General features: G+C 43.0%; 2 protein-coding genes across 3 annotated transcripts; one reads left to right on the forward strand and one right to left on the reverse strand.

Moving 5' to 3' along the window:
* Positions 1–1464: 1464 nt before the first annotated feature.
* LOC311001106 (ubiquitin-conjugating enzyme E2 R1-like) lies at positions 1465–5177 on the reverse strand. Its single transcript, XM_083992075.1, has 5 exons — positions 4407–5177; positions 3991–4077; positions 3757–3854; positions 3108–3242; positions 1465–3008 (listed from the first exon to the last, which is right to left on the reverse strand). Exons 1-5 carry the CDS (start codon positions 4590–4592, stop codon positions 2798–2800), a joined length of 717 nt encoding a protein of 238 aa, XP_083848201.1. The 5' UTR covers positions 4593–5177; the 3' UTR covers positions 1465–2797.
* Positions 5178–5865: 688 nt separating this feature from the next.
* Positions 5866–17449, forward strand: cactin. Of its 2 annotated transcripts, none has more exons than XM_083992054.1 (10): positions 5866–6179; positions 9736–10345; positions 11143–11238; positions 11339–11484; positions 12659–12821; positions 14087–14201; positions 14371–14563; positions 14694–14816; positions 14999–15369; positions 16289–17449. In XM_083992054.1, exons 1-10 carry the CDS (start codon positions 5872–5874, stop codon positions 16777–16779), a joined length of 2616 nt encoding a protein of 871 aa, XP_083848180.1. In that variant the 5' UTR covers positions 5866–5871; the 3' UTR covers positions 16780–17449. The 2 variants fall into 2 exon arrangements, with proteins under 2 accessions (XP_083848180.1, XP_083848181.1); XM_083992055.1 differs by having other exon boundaries at positions 5866–6158.
* Positions 17450–17542: the final 93 nt, after the last annotated feature.

Raw genomic sequence — 17542 nt, forward strand, 5'->3', positions numbered from 1 at the left:
GTATCGGTGGCAGCGTATCGAGATGCGTATCGAATCGGCCTCAGTGGTGGAGATATACAACCCTAGTTTACACCCTTTACCAACACAGCAGTTGCTTCGAGCTGTGAAATGAATTCTCAATATTCCCGTGTGACTTGAAAGCACCACCGAATTAATACTTACAGTACGCACAGAACAGAAGCCTATGCAACTTAATTTCATTCATATAGCAGAGTTTATGTGGTAAAGCTAAGCTATGAGTGCACATTTGGTGTTTTGTTTTAAATGCATGTGTTCATTGTGACAGTGACTGTAATCTCCAATAACGTTACTGCTGAAAAAACACTGAAATTAGCATGGCAGTAAGTCAACAATTAAAACATCCAGCATATCTTTTTCCAATAAATTTTTATTTTTCAGTTTTAAATAGCCGAAAATAAAAAAAGAACACAAGGAATAAAACATGGTGATCATCCAAACAGCTACATGTGCATATCATTATGGTTCCTGTTGACGCTGTAAACCAATGCTGAAGACCACCTAAAGAAGAAAATATCTGCTTGTCTAAATTGTTTTGTCATATGTAATTTATTATCCTGAGAAATTCAGTATGAAGTCCCAATTTAAGTATGAAATTAAACAATCAATATTGCTGCTGCAAAAATACAAAGAGGACACCCATACACTCTAAAAATTATATCAAAACCCGTCCACTCTCAGCTAACACAAAGGATTTAAATGAAAAAAAAAAACATGGTGGCCTTCTTCACTTCCAGAGCTGCAAAACATTGATGATCCTGACTGATACTGTGACAACACCTTTTGACAGACACTTTTCCTACAGAAGATTTTTTTGCCAATTAAACCTAATAATCTCATCACAAAAATCATTCTCAAGCTGAGACTGCAGGCATAATGTCTACCCAAAGAAAGAGACTAAAAATTACAAAGCTTGCAAGAGAGCAAACAAACACAAGAATACAACAGTCATAAAATATTTTGGGCTTACTTTTACACTGGTATAGGTCTTTGGCTCCTTCAGGCTGCTCATAGGCAAACCTGAGGAGAAATACAGTTCTGGGGTCTCATTTATAAACGTTGCGTACGCACAAAACGGGGCTGAAAGTGGCGTACGTGACTTTTCACGCCAAGGTTGTGATCTATAAAAAACAAACTTGACGGGAGAATGTGCGCAGTGTGGTGGTGAACTGAAGTCAGACTCAGGAAATGATGATTGAGAAGAACGATTATGTTTTTATTATCGGCCGTCACACATTTAATTTCAACCCATATGCGTTAGATCCATGTTGCCACGGTGATTTAATTCAACAGTGCCCTTATTTTGCATCGGACTGGTGTTTCAGAAACATCTTCTTAGAATCTAACTTAAAATTCAAAATCAAAATTCCTTCTCTATATTTAATCACCACCATCTCTCCGTCATATTGTCCACTCAGAGCGCAGGAGGAGGAGAGGAGGCGCGGCTGCATGGGATAAATACACGGTGTAAATAACTATATGTTCCTATGATACTGAGTGAACATATGATCGAGAGTCAATTAAATCTCAAACCCTGGAAAAAAAAAATCCAGTAATCGTTCGCACAATTGTTACATTCTGTTTTCTTGTTATCAAGAGAAGTGTCATGTTTGATCATTCCTCAGAATGTAACTGATTCTGCTAATGATTCAAAGTTTTATCGATCAGTCTGCTTGCAAGTGTGCGTACGCAGGGTTTTATAAGTCTGAATATTTACTGGCGCACGCAAAACTTGGCTTTTGGGCGTACGTACACTTTTAGTAACGGTCCCACGCACAGTTTTATAAATGAGACCCCTGATCAGTAATTAGTTCTGCCCTCCAGCCCCCAGCCCCACACCCTCTTGTAAAACTTGGTCATCCTATACGAACCTTACATCTGAGCTACTTCAAATAACATAACCCCACACTCAAAACGACAGAGAAACACATCCAACAGTAACTAGAAGAAACACAGCAAAGATCAATTTCATGTTAGCGAAAAATTCACGCGGAATTTGACTCAGCTCGCCAGACGGTCCTCCGGAGGAAGAGTCCCTCATCGTCACAAGTGCTTGTTATCACTGAGCTGAAAACAGATCATGACGTAGATAAACTGTCCTCCAGAAAAAGAGACACACGGTTTCCAAAAATGTCCTGGCATGCACAGGAACTTTGAAAAACACCGTCCTGCGTCAATTCATATCTGGTCCTATTGAAGCGAGAGACAGAATGTGAAACTTGGAAAATGTCAGATTCTGTGTGTTTGCAGTTCGCTGCTTAACACAACAGAGGGCTGCTTTAAGTCCTCTTCATTCAGTCACTTAGGCCAACTACTGGTGAGCAACACCGAGTTACAATTAGGGAAATAAAGATATGCGAGAGAGAGGCTGAGAAAAGTTTGGAAGTGTTTGCACCAGTGCAAATGTTGCTATTGTTGACAGTGGTATTAATCCGACAACACCTTATACTGTACAGGGGAACAACTCAATGGGATTAAGCAATAGTTTAAGTTATTCTCTCAAAGTAAGGTTTGAAGTGGTGATCACAACTGTTTGCAAAAATTGGATAAACTGTGCTGGTGCAAATCTTACCAGGTCTGACCTTTCCACAACGATGCATCGATTTTAAATCTCCGAGAATAATTCAGAGATTTAGGAAAAAACAGCTCTTTTCATTGGTTTAACAAGTGGGAAGCTTCATATCTTTCTTGGTTGTAGACCTTGAATATCTGGCAACCCGGGTAGAAAAAAAGGGGGTAGCATCTTGTCAGCTAGATCGTGTTGCTGTCAAAAAGCATGTCACGATTCCTCGTTGCCTGAGTCGTCCTCGTCGTAGCAGCAGTCGCCGTCCCCGCCCTCCACGTCATCATCGTCATAGTAATAGTCATAGAAGAGGTCGGAGCCTTCGTCGGGGGGCGGGATGCGTGTGCGGACGCAGTACTCGGCCAGCGTGGTGGGGACCTTCACGCCATCACGTTCGGCTTCTGCTTTAGTGGCCAAAACCTGTTTCCTGAGGAAGATGCAAAGAACATACACAGAGGTATCACAACACTAACCCTTCGCACAGAGCTCATTTATCTTTGGTGTGCAATGATAGCGACATTTTTACCTTATGATTTCTACATATTCACGGTCCTTGCCCTTGCTGTCCCTCCATTTACGGTACATGACAGAGGCGTCCACATTAGCAGGAGAAAAGGTGTTAGGTTCATTCAGCAGCGATATCACACTCAGTAAAATAGTCCTAGAAGAAAACAATAAAGATGAGCGGAAAGTGAGTGTTAAGCCTGCAATGAAATTAGAGACATTGCACTTCTTAACAGGATATAAAACACATTAATAATGTATTTGATTACCAAATGTGGAATATCTATTCTACATTCTCCTTCATTCTCTTATAACCTGTGTTTTCCACTTTCCAGATATTCAACAGAGCTAATAATTATGTTCACTAACAATTATTTAGCCAATAACTTTAACAGTTGTGGTTAAGTTTTCTGACTCGTTTAAATGTTTTATTGTGTTAGACCAGTCCATAAACCAGCTCACATTACCCATGTGGTGTTGGATGCCCAGATATGGATTCAGTGTTAAGTTTTGAGAACTCAAATGAGACTTCAAAGAAGACAGATGTTATGTGATAAGGGTATGGGCCGGGTAAATTATTGAAGTGCTTTGTGAGAGAGGACAAAGCAGGGAGGTAGCCTACACAAGAAAAGGGAGACATATGAGGAGAGATAATGAGGGAGTGGGCTCACCGGACATTCTGGGTGGGATTCCATCTCTCTGAAGGCAGCTCTCCGCTCTGTGGGTCGTCCACCGGTGGGTGCAATATAGAAATGCACACATCCCCGTTCTGAAATAGAAAGGAAAACCACTCTGATGGGTCATGTAGACATTGATAAGAGCACACACACACACACACACACACACACACACACACAACAAAAACATCATTTAACTGAAAACTGTGCCAGGGTGTGATACCACACCTCATAAATGTTGGGGTGCCACATCTTGGTGAGGAACCTGAAGGCAGGTGGGGAGTATGGGTAGTCTATAGGGAACTTGATCCGAGCCTGAAACAGAAAACAGACCAGTGAATTAAATTCTTCCAAACAGGCTTGTTTTTTAACAGTGTTGTCACATTGGTGGTGCTCCATTGTTTCTCTGTCCATGTAGATTATATATATGTTTTTAAATAGCATATAATCTTATGAGCTCAAACTGCTAAACAGCTTTGGAGCAAGCTTGACAGTAGTTTTTAATCTGTCATATCACTGCACGGTTCATAGCAAGGTGGACCTGGTGAGTAAAGGTTCAAACAGTGTCAATGTCAGTGGTAACAGTATGTTCAACGACAGTACTCAATAAAATGGTAGTCTATTCCGATCCACCCCCCTCTTACCTTAAAGTACCCCCCCTCATAATGAGTGTTTGGGGGTCCGAAAATGGCCACTTCCCAGTTGTACAAATCAGCCTCGTCCACCAGTGTTATTTTGAATCCCTCGACAGGTTCCTCCTGAAGACTCTTCATTTCCAACATTAATGCTTTCTGTGAGCTGGCCACATGAGAGGGGTCGTGCTGCGCCATGTTGCTCTAGTTAGCTTTCAAGATTATCTAGAGCCGGACAGCTGACGGGTTTTGTTTACACGAGCACCGCACTAAGTTAGCCTCACTGGGCAAACAACCGGACACTGAAAAAACAACTTGTGTTTCCGATGGTCGCAGACAATGAAATAGGCCAAAGCAGCCGGGCGGCGCGCGAGCCGAACAAAGCTGGCGCTGATTTGTTCCCAAACCAGATAAATTATTTACCGATGTCAATACTCTGAATATACTGAAATCGGCGGACAGGCCATACCATCGTGGCTGACCGGCGTCCCCAGCTTCAGTGGATCTACCTGGCAGGGCAGCCCCGGGTATAAGCCGCAAATCTACTGGTAGCTGCCTGGCTAATGTGAGCTAAGCTAGCTGACAAGCTCTACTTTACCGAGCAGCTGGAGACGAGTTTAAAAAAACAAACACCACAGTTTCTAACTCCGGCGAGGACCAGAGTAAAAAAAAGAAAGAAAACACAGCTACTGGTTTAGTCTGGTCAGAAATGTCGGTGGTAATATCACCACGTAGAGCAGGGTACAGAATAATGTTGTTGAAAGGATCTTCTCTCCCCTCAAAACAGGCAATGGCGCCCGGTGTCTTCTGGGAATTGTAGTTCAATTCAATCTGTAAACATTACTTCCTCACCTGAAAGCAGTCAAAAAGACAAATATGGGCGTGCAACATGACTTGGTCATATGAACTCAAAGTTAACCACGCGTGGCTTTATTTAGTTATAACCACTATTTATTGGAAATTTTATTTAAAAGTGAATTCAGTGAACTACATTTGCCAGTAACACCGCGTCACGACGACGCGAGTGTTGTTTGTGTTTGTGAAAAGCTGCTTTGACCTATTTACACTCTGAAATTATTTTAACACGACATCACATCCCAGTGATTGTAATTTGATTTTAAATGTTGGGAGTGCTGTAAAAACTGTAATTAAACTTAGAGAGTATTTATTATTAGTTTTTTGTTAATCTGTCCATTTGACGTCTCTTTTCTGCGCCACATTGTAAAAGCCCCTCATAGGTGGCTTTCTGTTGCCTGAGTAATTAAAACTGTAACCAAATTATTAATAATGTATTGTTTTCTTTAGAAATTAGAGGCGGACATATTTGCTTTTATACATTTCGGGGGAAAAAAACCCCGATATAGTTCATTGATGTATACCTTGTATTACCACCGTAAGGATGGTAAACTGATTTAATTTGTTACCTCTTATTTACGCGACAGAGCTGCCGTAGGACCCACACAACAAGAAGTTCGCGATGGGCCCGAAGTCACGACGTCGGTCCCGCTCCAAGTCCGGGAGTCGGGGTCGGAACCGGCGGAACAGGTCCAAAATGAGCCGGTCTCGATCCCCGGAGGAAAGGAGAGGCCGCAGTCGGTCCGCGGAGTCGAAGAGAGCCGCCCGTGGTCGCGTCCGGTCCGGCAGCAGGGACTCCAGCGAGGGCTCTCCTGCTGCCAGGCGGCGGCCTCCACACGGAGACCGTCCGGGGTCCAGGAGCGGCTCCGAGGGGGACCGGAGGCCAGGACCGCCGCGCCACAGGAGCAAGTCGACGGGTCGATCAGTCAGGTAAGTGTCTCCTCCGCTCTCTGGTTTCCCTCTGGTTATACGGTTGTGCAAAGTTTTATACGTTTTCCGGTTCGATGCAACTTCATAGCGATGCACAACGGAGGGGAAATCACAACTTCAACTACAGTAAAAGTAGACAACTTAAACAAGGGGACATATTATGCAAAACTCACTTTTTCATTGTTTTAGTAGCCTATGTGTATTTGCCTCCTCACCCCTTAAACGTCAGTTTTACTACGTCAATATTTGGTAAACTGCCATGGTAAGAAAATGTGTCCCTTAACAAGCCGTTTTAATTTCACCGGGCTTATTACATCACAAGCCGGGTGATGTGAATATTCAAGCCCTCGCTCCCATTTGTTTTGGCTCTGCCCTATTGTGCAAAAACTATGGAGTGATATTTGTAATTTTGTTGCTATCAATGCTGATGGTGATTTTATTTTGTTTTGGAGGAATGTTCTGTTTGGGCTCCCTGACCTGAAAAAAAAACAAGGAAAAAGCCAACATAACTTTTATTATCAACCTTATTATTTTAATGGCAACATTTCATATTCACAAATGTAAGTTCATTAAAAAAAAACCTTCCTTTACTGCTTTTAACAGTGAGCTCAAGCAATACATAACCTCCATCAAATTTTCAAACAACCAGAAAGCGATTAAGACTATCAATATATATGAAAAAAAAAAAAAATTGTTGTAAACTTATAAATTCCCCCTGGCGTATAATATAATTGTGCTTTAGTAATTGCATGTTACCATGAAAAACTATTTTTGTACTGTGAAACAAAGTTTTGAATTACAGTTTTTCTCTATTGAAAAAAAAAAAAAAAAGCCTTCGCTCCCATGGTTACCATGGTTACCTCAGCTACCAGAGCGAAGGTTCTAAACCAGTGGTTCTCAACCTTTTTTGAACCAACGCCCCCCTGACCATACCATGATCCTCTGACCGCCGCCGCCGCCCCCCCCCCCAAACAAAAAAAACAATGTTACAAAATTTCGCTTTAAACTTGTTTTCTACACTTATCTGTTACTTTATTCATATTTCACTGCTTTCGTGAAGCTAAGACTCTGGTAAACATTTCAAGCACCAAAACAGTTTGTCCTCATGACGAAGGTGTGTTTTCACAAGGGATTTGAAAATTTTCAAAAAGCGGACTTCAAACTTCCAGCATTTGACCTAAATTATTTATTTTTTTACAGGTCTCTAGAACAAAAACTGCCCATAATGATGGTAATGATGACGGAGCTGTCCATGGTTACTTAACCAAAAGTCTCTTGACATATCAAACAAAGAAAACTATGGACTATGGAAGTTTTAATAGCCTACTCAAAATACAAACAATATCATGACGTGAACCCTATGTTGCGGTTAAAAAAAAAAGAAAAAAAGATTGTTGATTTGGTGCTAGAATGTCCAATTGTGCTTGCAAAATTTTTTTGAGGATGCCCTCAAATCACTTATTTTGGGCACTAACTGAGGACCAAAAAGTTGGTAAACTGAATTTCAGAAACATTATCTTGGCTAACAATGTGGAACAATAAGGTGGATGTATTTCAAAAAACTTATTTCACCACTCCATATATTGATTTTTCGGCAGCTTCGGTGTAAACAAATGCACATGGCCACGTATAGATTTTTTGCGGCAAAAAATCAATACATGGCCAGGGACTGCTGGCAAAACAGCGGAAAAGCAGGACTTACATAGTTCCTCTTTGATTAAACATTTGAAATCCCTAGTTTAATGTTACACTGCTCTCACATTTCCATTGAAGGTAGCTCCCCTCCCCTAGCACAGACTTTTTTTTTTTATTACCCCAAGCACGGACTGATGCAGGCAAGGTGCGCGTGTGTGCGTCAGGGCGGAAGAGACCACATCCATCAGAAAGGAGGGGGGTTGTAATTTTTGGAAAAAGGCAATGATGTCTTTTTGAGATGGACTATGACATTATTTGTAATATATTTCACTCAATATGACCACTGATCATAGCTAGATGGTAAAATAATAAGTAAGGTAAAGCAACTTAAAAAAAAAAAAAAAAAAAATCATCCCTCAAATCTGAGGGGGCACCTGCCCCCTCGGTTTCTATTGACATGACACCGCTGGTAATTTACGGGCTTCCCTCTTCAAACGGGGTGTTTGTGCAAGACGCTATATCTAAAGACCCAACATGCACGCTGTAGAGGTGGCGGCCAAAAATCACCTTAGATCGGCAGGAAAACCCTGTCGGGTAAAGTCGGGCGGACATGTGCGTGTGCTTCACCTGTAAAGACGGCGCCGCTAAAAAAAATAAAAATAAAAAAGACGGCTCAGGTCACCTGCTCCTCGCAGAGACGAGCAGTCATAGGAGCTCTGCTATTCCTCTTTCTTCAGCCTGTAGCCTACACTAATGTTTGGCTGTACTTGGTATAAAAATCCATCTAACTTCATTCAGTAGCCTATGGGTAAACTATACAAAGGTGTGTGTGTGTGTGTGTGTGTCATTTAAGTCTGACGCAGCGCTCCTGTAGTGCGCAAACTGCGCACTATGGTTGGTTTGAACGTGTGCGGGAATTTCCCGCATTATGAGTGTTATATTTGCGGATTATATCAGTTGAAAAGTAGGTTATTTATGTCGGTCATTTGCACTTAAAAAGTTGGGAAACCATTAAAGTTGAAAAAGTAGAGCTCAAATGAACTTTGTAGGAGCCAAGTTGTGGTGCCCCCCATTTTTGCCTGAGCGCCCCCCTCTCAGCCCTCACGCTCCCAGCGCCCCCCACAAAGTTCAGAACGCCCCCCAGGGGGCGGTACCGCCCCCGTTGAGAAACCCTATTCTAAACCCACCGTTTAGAGCAGGGCTGTGAAACTGGTGTGTAGAGAACCCATCTGTGCTCAATCTTTTGGTTTTTCTGACCAAAGTATGTTACTAACATTACTTATAGACATCGAGGTACCATGTCAAGAAGCAGAAATAAGCATAATATGTCCCCTTTAAGCGGCATTTTCTTCATCTATTTAGAACTACGTATTGCTCCTATGGTAACCCGAGTGGATGCAATGGCAGACGTCATCATTAGTTACACCATCTCATCATGCAATCCAACGAAATTATTTATAATCCATTTACTTGCTGATCTGTCAGATATTCTCAGTGAACTGTTGGAAAAACTAACAGTTACAAGTTAACGTATTGTAATGGTATCTTTGGTCAACTTGGCTGCAAAGGCTAATGATGTGGGGGCCAAGCAGCCCAGAAGACTACAGTTCCCATGGAAACACGACATCAATATGTCAAGGACAAAGTTGTAAGCACTCACGGTAACTAACTTTCATATCAGGTGATGAAGACCTGCCAGCAAGAGTTTTTGAGAGAGTTTGTAGAGTGTGGGTTTAGTTTTTCAAGGGCTCACAGATTACACACCAGAAGCTCTTTACAGCTTAACATATTATCTATTAAAATATACTGCCATTACTCTGCTGATTAGTAAAGAATACACGTATTGCTGCAGTCTTCAATAAATGGGTGCTCACCAGTAAGTGAAAATGTAAAAAAAAAAAAATCACTTCTTCTGTCCCAGTTCTGATTCAGATGATGCCAAAATGAGAAGGAAGAGAGTAGAAGTGGAGGCCAGGAGGGGAACATCTCAAGAGAGAATAAGGAGGAGGTCCATGTCCAGCTCTGACTCCCGTGGTGGAAGCAGTGATAGAGAGAGACGAAGACGGAGAAGTCCTGACGGAGGGAGTCCAGCCAGAGACAGACAAAAGAGGGAAAGGGACAGAGATAATAGAGACAGGTGGACGGGCAGTGGCCGAGACGGGGAAAGAAAAGAGAAAGACAGAGACCAAAGCCAAGAGCGGAGGAGGAGGAGTGAAGAAAGGGAGCGAGGGAGGAGGGAAAGAAGCAGAGATCGGACGGACAGAGACAGAGGGAGGAATCGCTCCAGTTCGGCCGACTCCTCCGACAGCAAAACCCACGTCAAAGAAAAGGAGGAGCAGAAAAAACAGAGGGATATGTTGAAAGCCCTGGAGACACCGGAGGAGAAGAGAGCGAGAAGACTGGCAAAGAAAGAAGCAAAGGAGAAGAAAAGAAGAGAGAAGATGGGATGGAGTGAGGAGTACATGGGCTACACCAACGCAGACAATCCCTTTGGTGACAACAACTTATTAGGAACATTCAAATGGCAGAAGGTGAGTTGGAGAGCTGCTTCCTGTAGTTAAAGGGATAGTTCAACATTTTGGCAAATTGGCCCATTGCCATAATCGCTATAGTCATAGCAGTAGGTTCGTTACCTTTAATTGTCGGTGTAAGCTATTTTTAGAACGGAGGAGCGGAGCGTCAGGCTGCTCAGAGCTACGCTATGGAGGCTAATGGAATTTCTTGGTTTTCCTCATCAAACTCATCAAATACACAACCCAACAACTCCAAAAGGCTGTGGTGGACAAGTTGTGAGCTGCACAATCACCACGCTATGAGATAATAATGGAACGTTACGAGACGGAGCTGTTTTAGAGGTAAATTCATGCAAAACCGCTGTACTGTTACCGCTGAACTGCGTTCAGGGACAGTTTTTCAGCAAGCAGACTCTGTATTTACCCTGTATTTACCTCGAAAACGGCTCCGTTTCGTAACGTTCCATTATTATCTCATAGCGTGGTGATTGTGCAGGTCACAACTTGTCCACGAAAGCGTTTTGGAGTTTTGGGATTTTGTATTTGATGAGTTTGATGAGGAAAACCAAGAAATTCCATTAGCCTCCATAGTGTAGCCCTGAGCAGCCTGACGCTCCGCTCCTCCGTTCTAAAAATAGCTTACACCGACAATTAAAGGTAACGAACCTACTGCTATGACTATAGCGATTATGGCAATGGGCCAATTTGCCAAAATGTTGAACTATCCCTTTAAACATGATCTCAGTCACAGAAGTGTATCAAGTTTCCTGTAATAACTTTTTTTGTTGTGAATCTGCGTGATTTTTAATTTTAAGGCACTGGATATAAAAGGCATCGGCCATCTGGGAGAGAAAGATCTGAAAGAAAGGAACAAACAGATTCAGGAGGAGAACCGCAGAGAGCTGCAGAAGGTATGAGCAGAGAGAGGGGCAGGTTTTTATTATACAACAGTACAATGTTGCAGAGTAATGAGAACATCCTTCATTGATCATTCTGCTGGCGTCGACGTAGGTAAAACAACTCCGCCTGGAGCGGGAGCGGGAGAAGGCCATGAGAGAGACGGAGCTGGAGATGCTGCAGAGAGAGAAGGAGGCGGAGCATTTCAAGACGTGGGCTGAACAGGAAGACAATTTCCATTTGCACCAGGCAAAGCTACGGTGAGTCTGAAGCCACAGCCGATGCAGATCCACACATTTTTTCATTGTCTCACTGGGTTTTCTTTCTGTTGGTCTATTTTACCTCATGTATAGGTGAATCAAGGTGATGCACTCTGGTAACCATCTTCAGGGGCCGTATTCACAAAGCATTTTATCTTACCGCTAGGAGTGCTCCTAACTCGCACTAAAAGTTTTTACGTATGAGTTTTTTCTTAAAAGCTATTCACAAAGCCGCTGAGACCTACTCTTACTAAGGATAAATCACTAAGAGCAAAGTAAGAGTGACGCCCTGGTGACGCCCCGTTGCTATGGATTACGTCAATTCTCGTGCACGAATTCGAGGCGCTCAACACGGTGATTGGTTGTTGAGTGCCGGCGGCGCACCCCCGCTCCCTCCCCTCCCTCCTCTGCGGCGCCCCCGTTCGTTGACAGCCCTAATATTATATGGTGATCATAATAATGATGAGAAAAGAAAATGCATTACTCACATTTGCGGCCTATAGCAGGATTCGAACCCAGACTGACAACAAGTTTAGTTTACTGGGAGAGCAGCCCTATCACGTGAGCTATTACTACTAACAGATATATGTGTCTAGCTCACCCACCAACTTTTAAAAAATATTTTTGACTCACATCAGCATGACTGCATCGCAGCGGTCGCAGTTACCTCGGTCCGACCGTTGTGACGCCGATATTGGACAGTTCGTCACCGTCACTACTCCCGTTTTATAGCGAAAATGTTGTAGATGACAAAAAAAAAAAACGCAGACAAAAAGGCACTTAGGGCATCAAAGGGCAAAGGGGCAGGTGCTCCAGCACCCCCCTCTGCAGCAATTCGCAGTCCTCCATACATTTGCCTGGCTGCAGCCATTTCCGATTCTTTGTGAATAGGTCTTACTGAGTTAGGAGTCCTCACGAGGACTTCTAAGCTCTCCCAGACTTAGGAGCTACTTTTAGGCCTAAAATACTTTGTGAATTACTCTTATTTAAAAAAACTAGGAGTCCTAAATTTAAGACTGACACGCCCACTTTTTTTAGGAGTTGCTCCTAAATTCGGCCCTTAGGAGCTACTTTTAACCTTAAGATTCTTTGTGAATACGGCCCCAGGTTTCCTACAACAGTTCCCGAATGCGTACATGTATCATCTGAACATCCTTGCGTGCTGTGTGTTTAGGTCCAAGATTCGAATTCGTGATGGCCGTGCCAAGCCCATTGATCTTTTGGCCAAGTACATCAGCGCAGAGGATGACGACCTTGCCGTGGAGATGCACGAACCATATACCTTCCTCAACGGGCTCACAGTCACCGACATGGACGACCTGCTGGAGGACATCAAGGTGTGTTGTTAAGTCACATTTAATAAGTCTAAATGTTCCATACCTGTGGTTTACAACAGCTCCTGTTACACAGGATTGCTGTAATTGGGGGTGTGTGCAATGTAATTAAAGGGCATTTCCAGTCGTAATCAATGTTTACCTCAGATATCAGGTCACCTATGATCAGTTCATTTCATACCATCCAACTGCAGCGTGTGGATGTTTATATTCGTTTTTGTTCAAGAATCTATCGTTTTTTCAATGTTCATTAATGGGCTCCGGACTAATTTTAAAATTGTTCTGTTGTCACAAGTAACGTCCTTTTGACCATAATTTACATTTTAAAATTTGCTTTACACTTAAATTAAATCAAAATTCTGCACTGTTCCTTTCTGGGTCAGAGAAAAAACGCCTCACAATCCCTCTACTGTTGTGTCTCTTTTAACCCAGTAAATAATATGAGCATACATAAAACAGCTCAAATGAACACACCAGAGATTGCAGTGCTGAAATTGCATGAGTCTGGTGATAACTTCAGTCTGAATGAGATTCAGATTTGAAAGATATAAATTGTGTTAGTTAAATGTATTATATTTAGACTTTTTATCTGATTATGCCAACTTACAAATTATTTAGGGGATATTCTGGTGGGACAATCCTGGTGGACACAATCATCTCCAGTGTCCTTCCTTTTATTTGCCACTTGGAGGTGCCAAAATCTCTAAATTGAAAATCAATAAATTAGGCGCATGTCAAACTCATTTTTGTTCAGGGGTCACATACAACGCAATTTGATCTCAAGTGGGCCCAACCAGTAAAATAAGAGCATAATAACTTATAAATAATGAGAATATAAATTTTTCCCTTTGTTTTCGTGCAAAGAAGTACATCATTTAGATGGTTACATTTTATGAACTATCCTTTCAGAAAACATTGTGAACAACCAGAAACGTCCCAAGAAAGACAGTATACGTGCAATTTCAACAGTATTATGCCTCTTCTGTCTTCTATGCAATTTTCACACTTGGCAAATTCATCCCGCGGACGGGATTGGACCCTCTGGCGGGCCGGTTTTGGCCCACGGGCCTTATGTTTGACTACCCTGCAATAAATAATTGGTTCTAGTATAATTGAGATGTCATGCTGTGAACCACATTGTGTCACCATACAGTCAAATGCAGAGTTTGGATGATCACTGAGCCAGATGCTCAGACAGATGTTGTATGTAACTTAAAATGAACATAATCTGTACACAATTCACTGTAAGAGTGTCATTACACTGGCAGGTGTATATGGAGCTGGAGCAAGGCAAGAACGTGGACTTCTGGAGAGACATGACAACAATCACCGAGGACGAGATCAGCAAACTTAGGAAACTGGAGGCCTCTGGGAAAGGACCAGGTATGTGTGTATTGCACCAACATCGAACAGTGGGTTTACACCTCTGCTCTGTGAAGCTGTATTTGCGTCCGTCCTCTATGTTTGTCATATTTTGCAGCTGTGGTGAAAGCGACAGGGAACCGTGTTTAACCACAGTTGTTTTCCATTACGTTTTTACCTCGAACCTCAGGCGATCGGCGCGAGGGCATCAACACAGCTGTGAGCACGGACGTCCAGACGGTGTTCAAAGGAAAGACGTACAGCCAGCTGCAGGCGCTGCATCTCAACATCGAGACAAAGATTCGAGCCGGAGGATCCAATCTTGATATCGGTTACTGGGAGAGTCTGCTGCAGCAAGTCAGAGTCTACATGGCCAGAGCCAGGTACGTGTGTTCAATCGTTCGTTCATGGTTCCTCTCGTTTTAGCATTTTATGGTAAGATGTTATACAGTTGCATTAAGTAACTCGGCAGTGGAAGTTTGTGGATGTAAAACTGCAGATTTAATGTTGCAGGTTGAGAGAGCGACACCAGGATGTGCTACGTCAGAAGCTGTTCAAGCTGAAACAGGAACAAGGAGTAGAAAGTGAGCCTTTGTTCCCCATCATCAAAGAGGAGCCTACGAGTGACGAAGATGAGTAAGTTACCGGGACATCACACGCTGCACACATCCATAAACTGCAATGATCCAGTGGTTAATTCAGTCACCGTGACCTGGGGTTAAGTCTGTTTCACTTCACGTTACATTCATTCTCACTTATGTGTTTCTGATAAGGTTGTGAATTCCTATAGAAAATAATCCCAAATGTGTTTGTAACAGGGAGAGAGCGGGAGAACAAAGCAGGGAGAATGCCTCAGAAGAGCCGGGACGGTCGTCCTCAAAAAGTAAGAGCAGAAGAGAAGCAGAGGATTCAGACGAAGAGGCGGGCCCGTCCACTTCCACAGCAGGAAACCAAGATGAGGATGGAGGTGAAAAGGGCGATGGGAAGGACGAAGAGGACAAGGGTGAGGTGGTGGAGGCCGTGCTGACGGAGGAGGACCTGATCCAGCAGAGCCAGGCCGAGTACGACTCGGGGCGCTACAGTCCTGCGCTCCTCACCTCCTCCGAGCTGCCGCTGGACACACACACCATCAGTCCAGAGGAGGACGCACACAGGCTGCAGCTGGCACGCAGACAGCTACAGGTTACAGGTACGAGAGCATGTAACATACAAAAACACATGACATATAAATTGTGTTTATTTAAAATAGGGCCAGGACTCGATTAAAAAAATAAATCGATTTAATTAGAGGCTTTGTAATTAATTAATCGCATATGAATATTTGACCTGAGAACAGTGAGAAGCATTTTTTTTTCACATGGATTTTAGTATACCATTGAATGACTGAATACGTAAGCTTAAGCATTCAAGGTGGTACTTAACCAAGACCAACAGACTAGGGAGGCAAATTATCGATTAATTCATTAATGGATATTTGATCCATACAGATTAAATGGTCTTTCCTTCCAATACACTATGATGATTACTGTAGTATTTAACTAGGCTACTTAAATCACAGCAGCATAAACTGATTTGTTGAACTCAGCCTGATGTAAACATTAATACAACTCAGTAACCAATCACACAGGCAGCTCCATGTTGTCCCTGTGTGATGTTCAGGGACAGGTCAGGACAGTCTGAAGACAGAGCTCTGAGGGTGAAGTCCTATCATAATGAGATGAGCTGCACCTGTGACAGTGACAGGTCATAGATATAGCGCTGCAGCTGAGCAATTAGCACTATATAGCACATTTAGCGTGCGCCCGTGTCTGTGTATCTATGTGCAGGCAGAGATCAGAGATGGTGTTTTAAATAACAATGCTAGTGTTTCACCAGCTCTCATCTCTGCCAGTCAGCCTCTCAAACTGCCGCCTCTCTCGCGTGCGGGCGCACCGCACGTAGACACACGTGAGAAAAAAAAAATAAAAATTTTGAATTTTTTTTTTTTAATAAGTGCTTTAATAAGTAATCGTAATTAACGCGTTAAAGTCCCAGCCCTAATTTAAAAATGTGATGGGAGATGTATCGTTTCACTCACTGTCCCTCCTTCGAATTCTTCCTCCCATCAGGCGACGCCAGCGAGAGCGCAGAAGACGCCTTCGTACGTCGCGCAAGAGAGGGCATGGGCAACGACGAGGCCCAGTTCAGCGTGGAGTTCCCAGTCACGGGGAAGATGTACCTGTGGGCGGACAAATACCGCCCGAGGAAACCCCGCTTCTTCAACAGGGTCCACACCGGCTTCGAGTGGAACAAATACAACCAGACGCATTACGACTTCGACAACCCTCCGCCCAAGATCGTCCAGGGATACAAGTTCAACATCTTCTACCCAGACCTGATCGACAAACGCTCCACCCCGCAGTATTTCCTCGAGCCCAGTCCCGACAACAAGGACTTTGGTATTTTGAGGTTCCACGCCGGCCCGCCCTACGAGGACATCGCCTTCAAGATCGTGAACAGGGAGTGGGAGTACTCGCACCGGCACGGTTTCCGCTGTCAGTTTGCCAACGGGATCTTCCAGCTGTGGTTCCACTTCAAGAGATACCGCTACAGGAGATAAGAGGCCGCGCTCCAGGATGGACCAAGAGCCCCGCTGCTGTGTTGTTAACCATACACAGTGTATGTATGGTCTTGGTTGTACAGTCATTTTTGTATTGGTTTGTTCCAGCTACTATCAAAATCAGATTGTTACAGCTCCAAATCTGTACTGTTGTCTGAAAAATAAACTGTAATGCTGTTTGAAAATTACACATTAAAGATTTTTTCCCCCCTTTTTACTTTACCAAAGCTGTGAGTGTGACTGACAGTCACTTCCACATCTGTTCCTCACATTCCTGGCAAGTCCTAACTGGCAGAAACCTTGTAAATCCTGTTTGTTCTGTTTGGATATAGCGAAACAACACAACAACACATGGTCCAGGTAGAAAAGGTTTAATACAATAAAAAGAAATCTTTGCAGCTAGAGGTTAGAAATTAAATGGCTCAATTTCAGTTATTGTGCATTTCCTGTGTAAATCATACCAGTCCTTAAAATGTATCATCTAAAAAAAAAAAAAAAAATGTTTTCAACAATTAGTAAGAAACGTGTTTTTAAATGTACATATACAACTGTAATAAAACAAAAGTAAAGCAGAACTTCAAGCATCTCATGCTTATTCAAAAACGTATGTATCGAAAAAAGGGAAAAAGCCACACGCACATCCGTGCCAAGAACTTTGGGCAGGTGCTGAGCCAAAGACGTGCAAGAATTAAAAAGAAAATAGAAAGGCTCGCACACCGCAGGGCTCCAAAATGCAGTCCATTTATTCACAGGAGAAATAAAT

The sequence above is a fragment of the Trachurus trachurus genome (assembly GCF_905171665.1).
Source record: "Trachurus trachurus genome assembly, chromosome: 17".
Classification (NCBI taxonomy): Eukaryota; Metazoa; Chordata; class Actinopteri; order Carangiformes; family Carangidae; genus Trachurus; species Trachurus trachurus.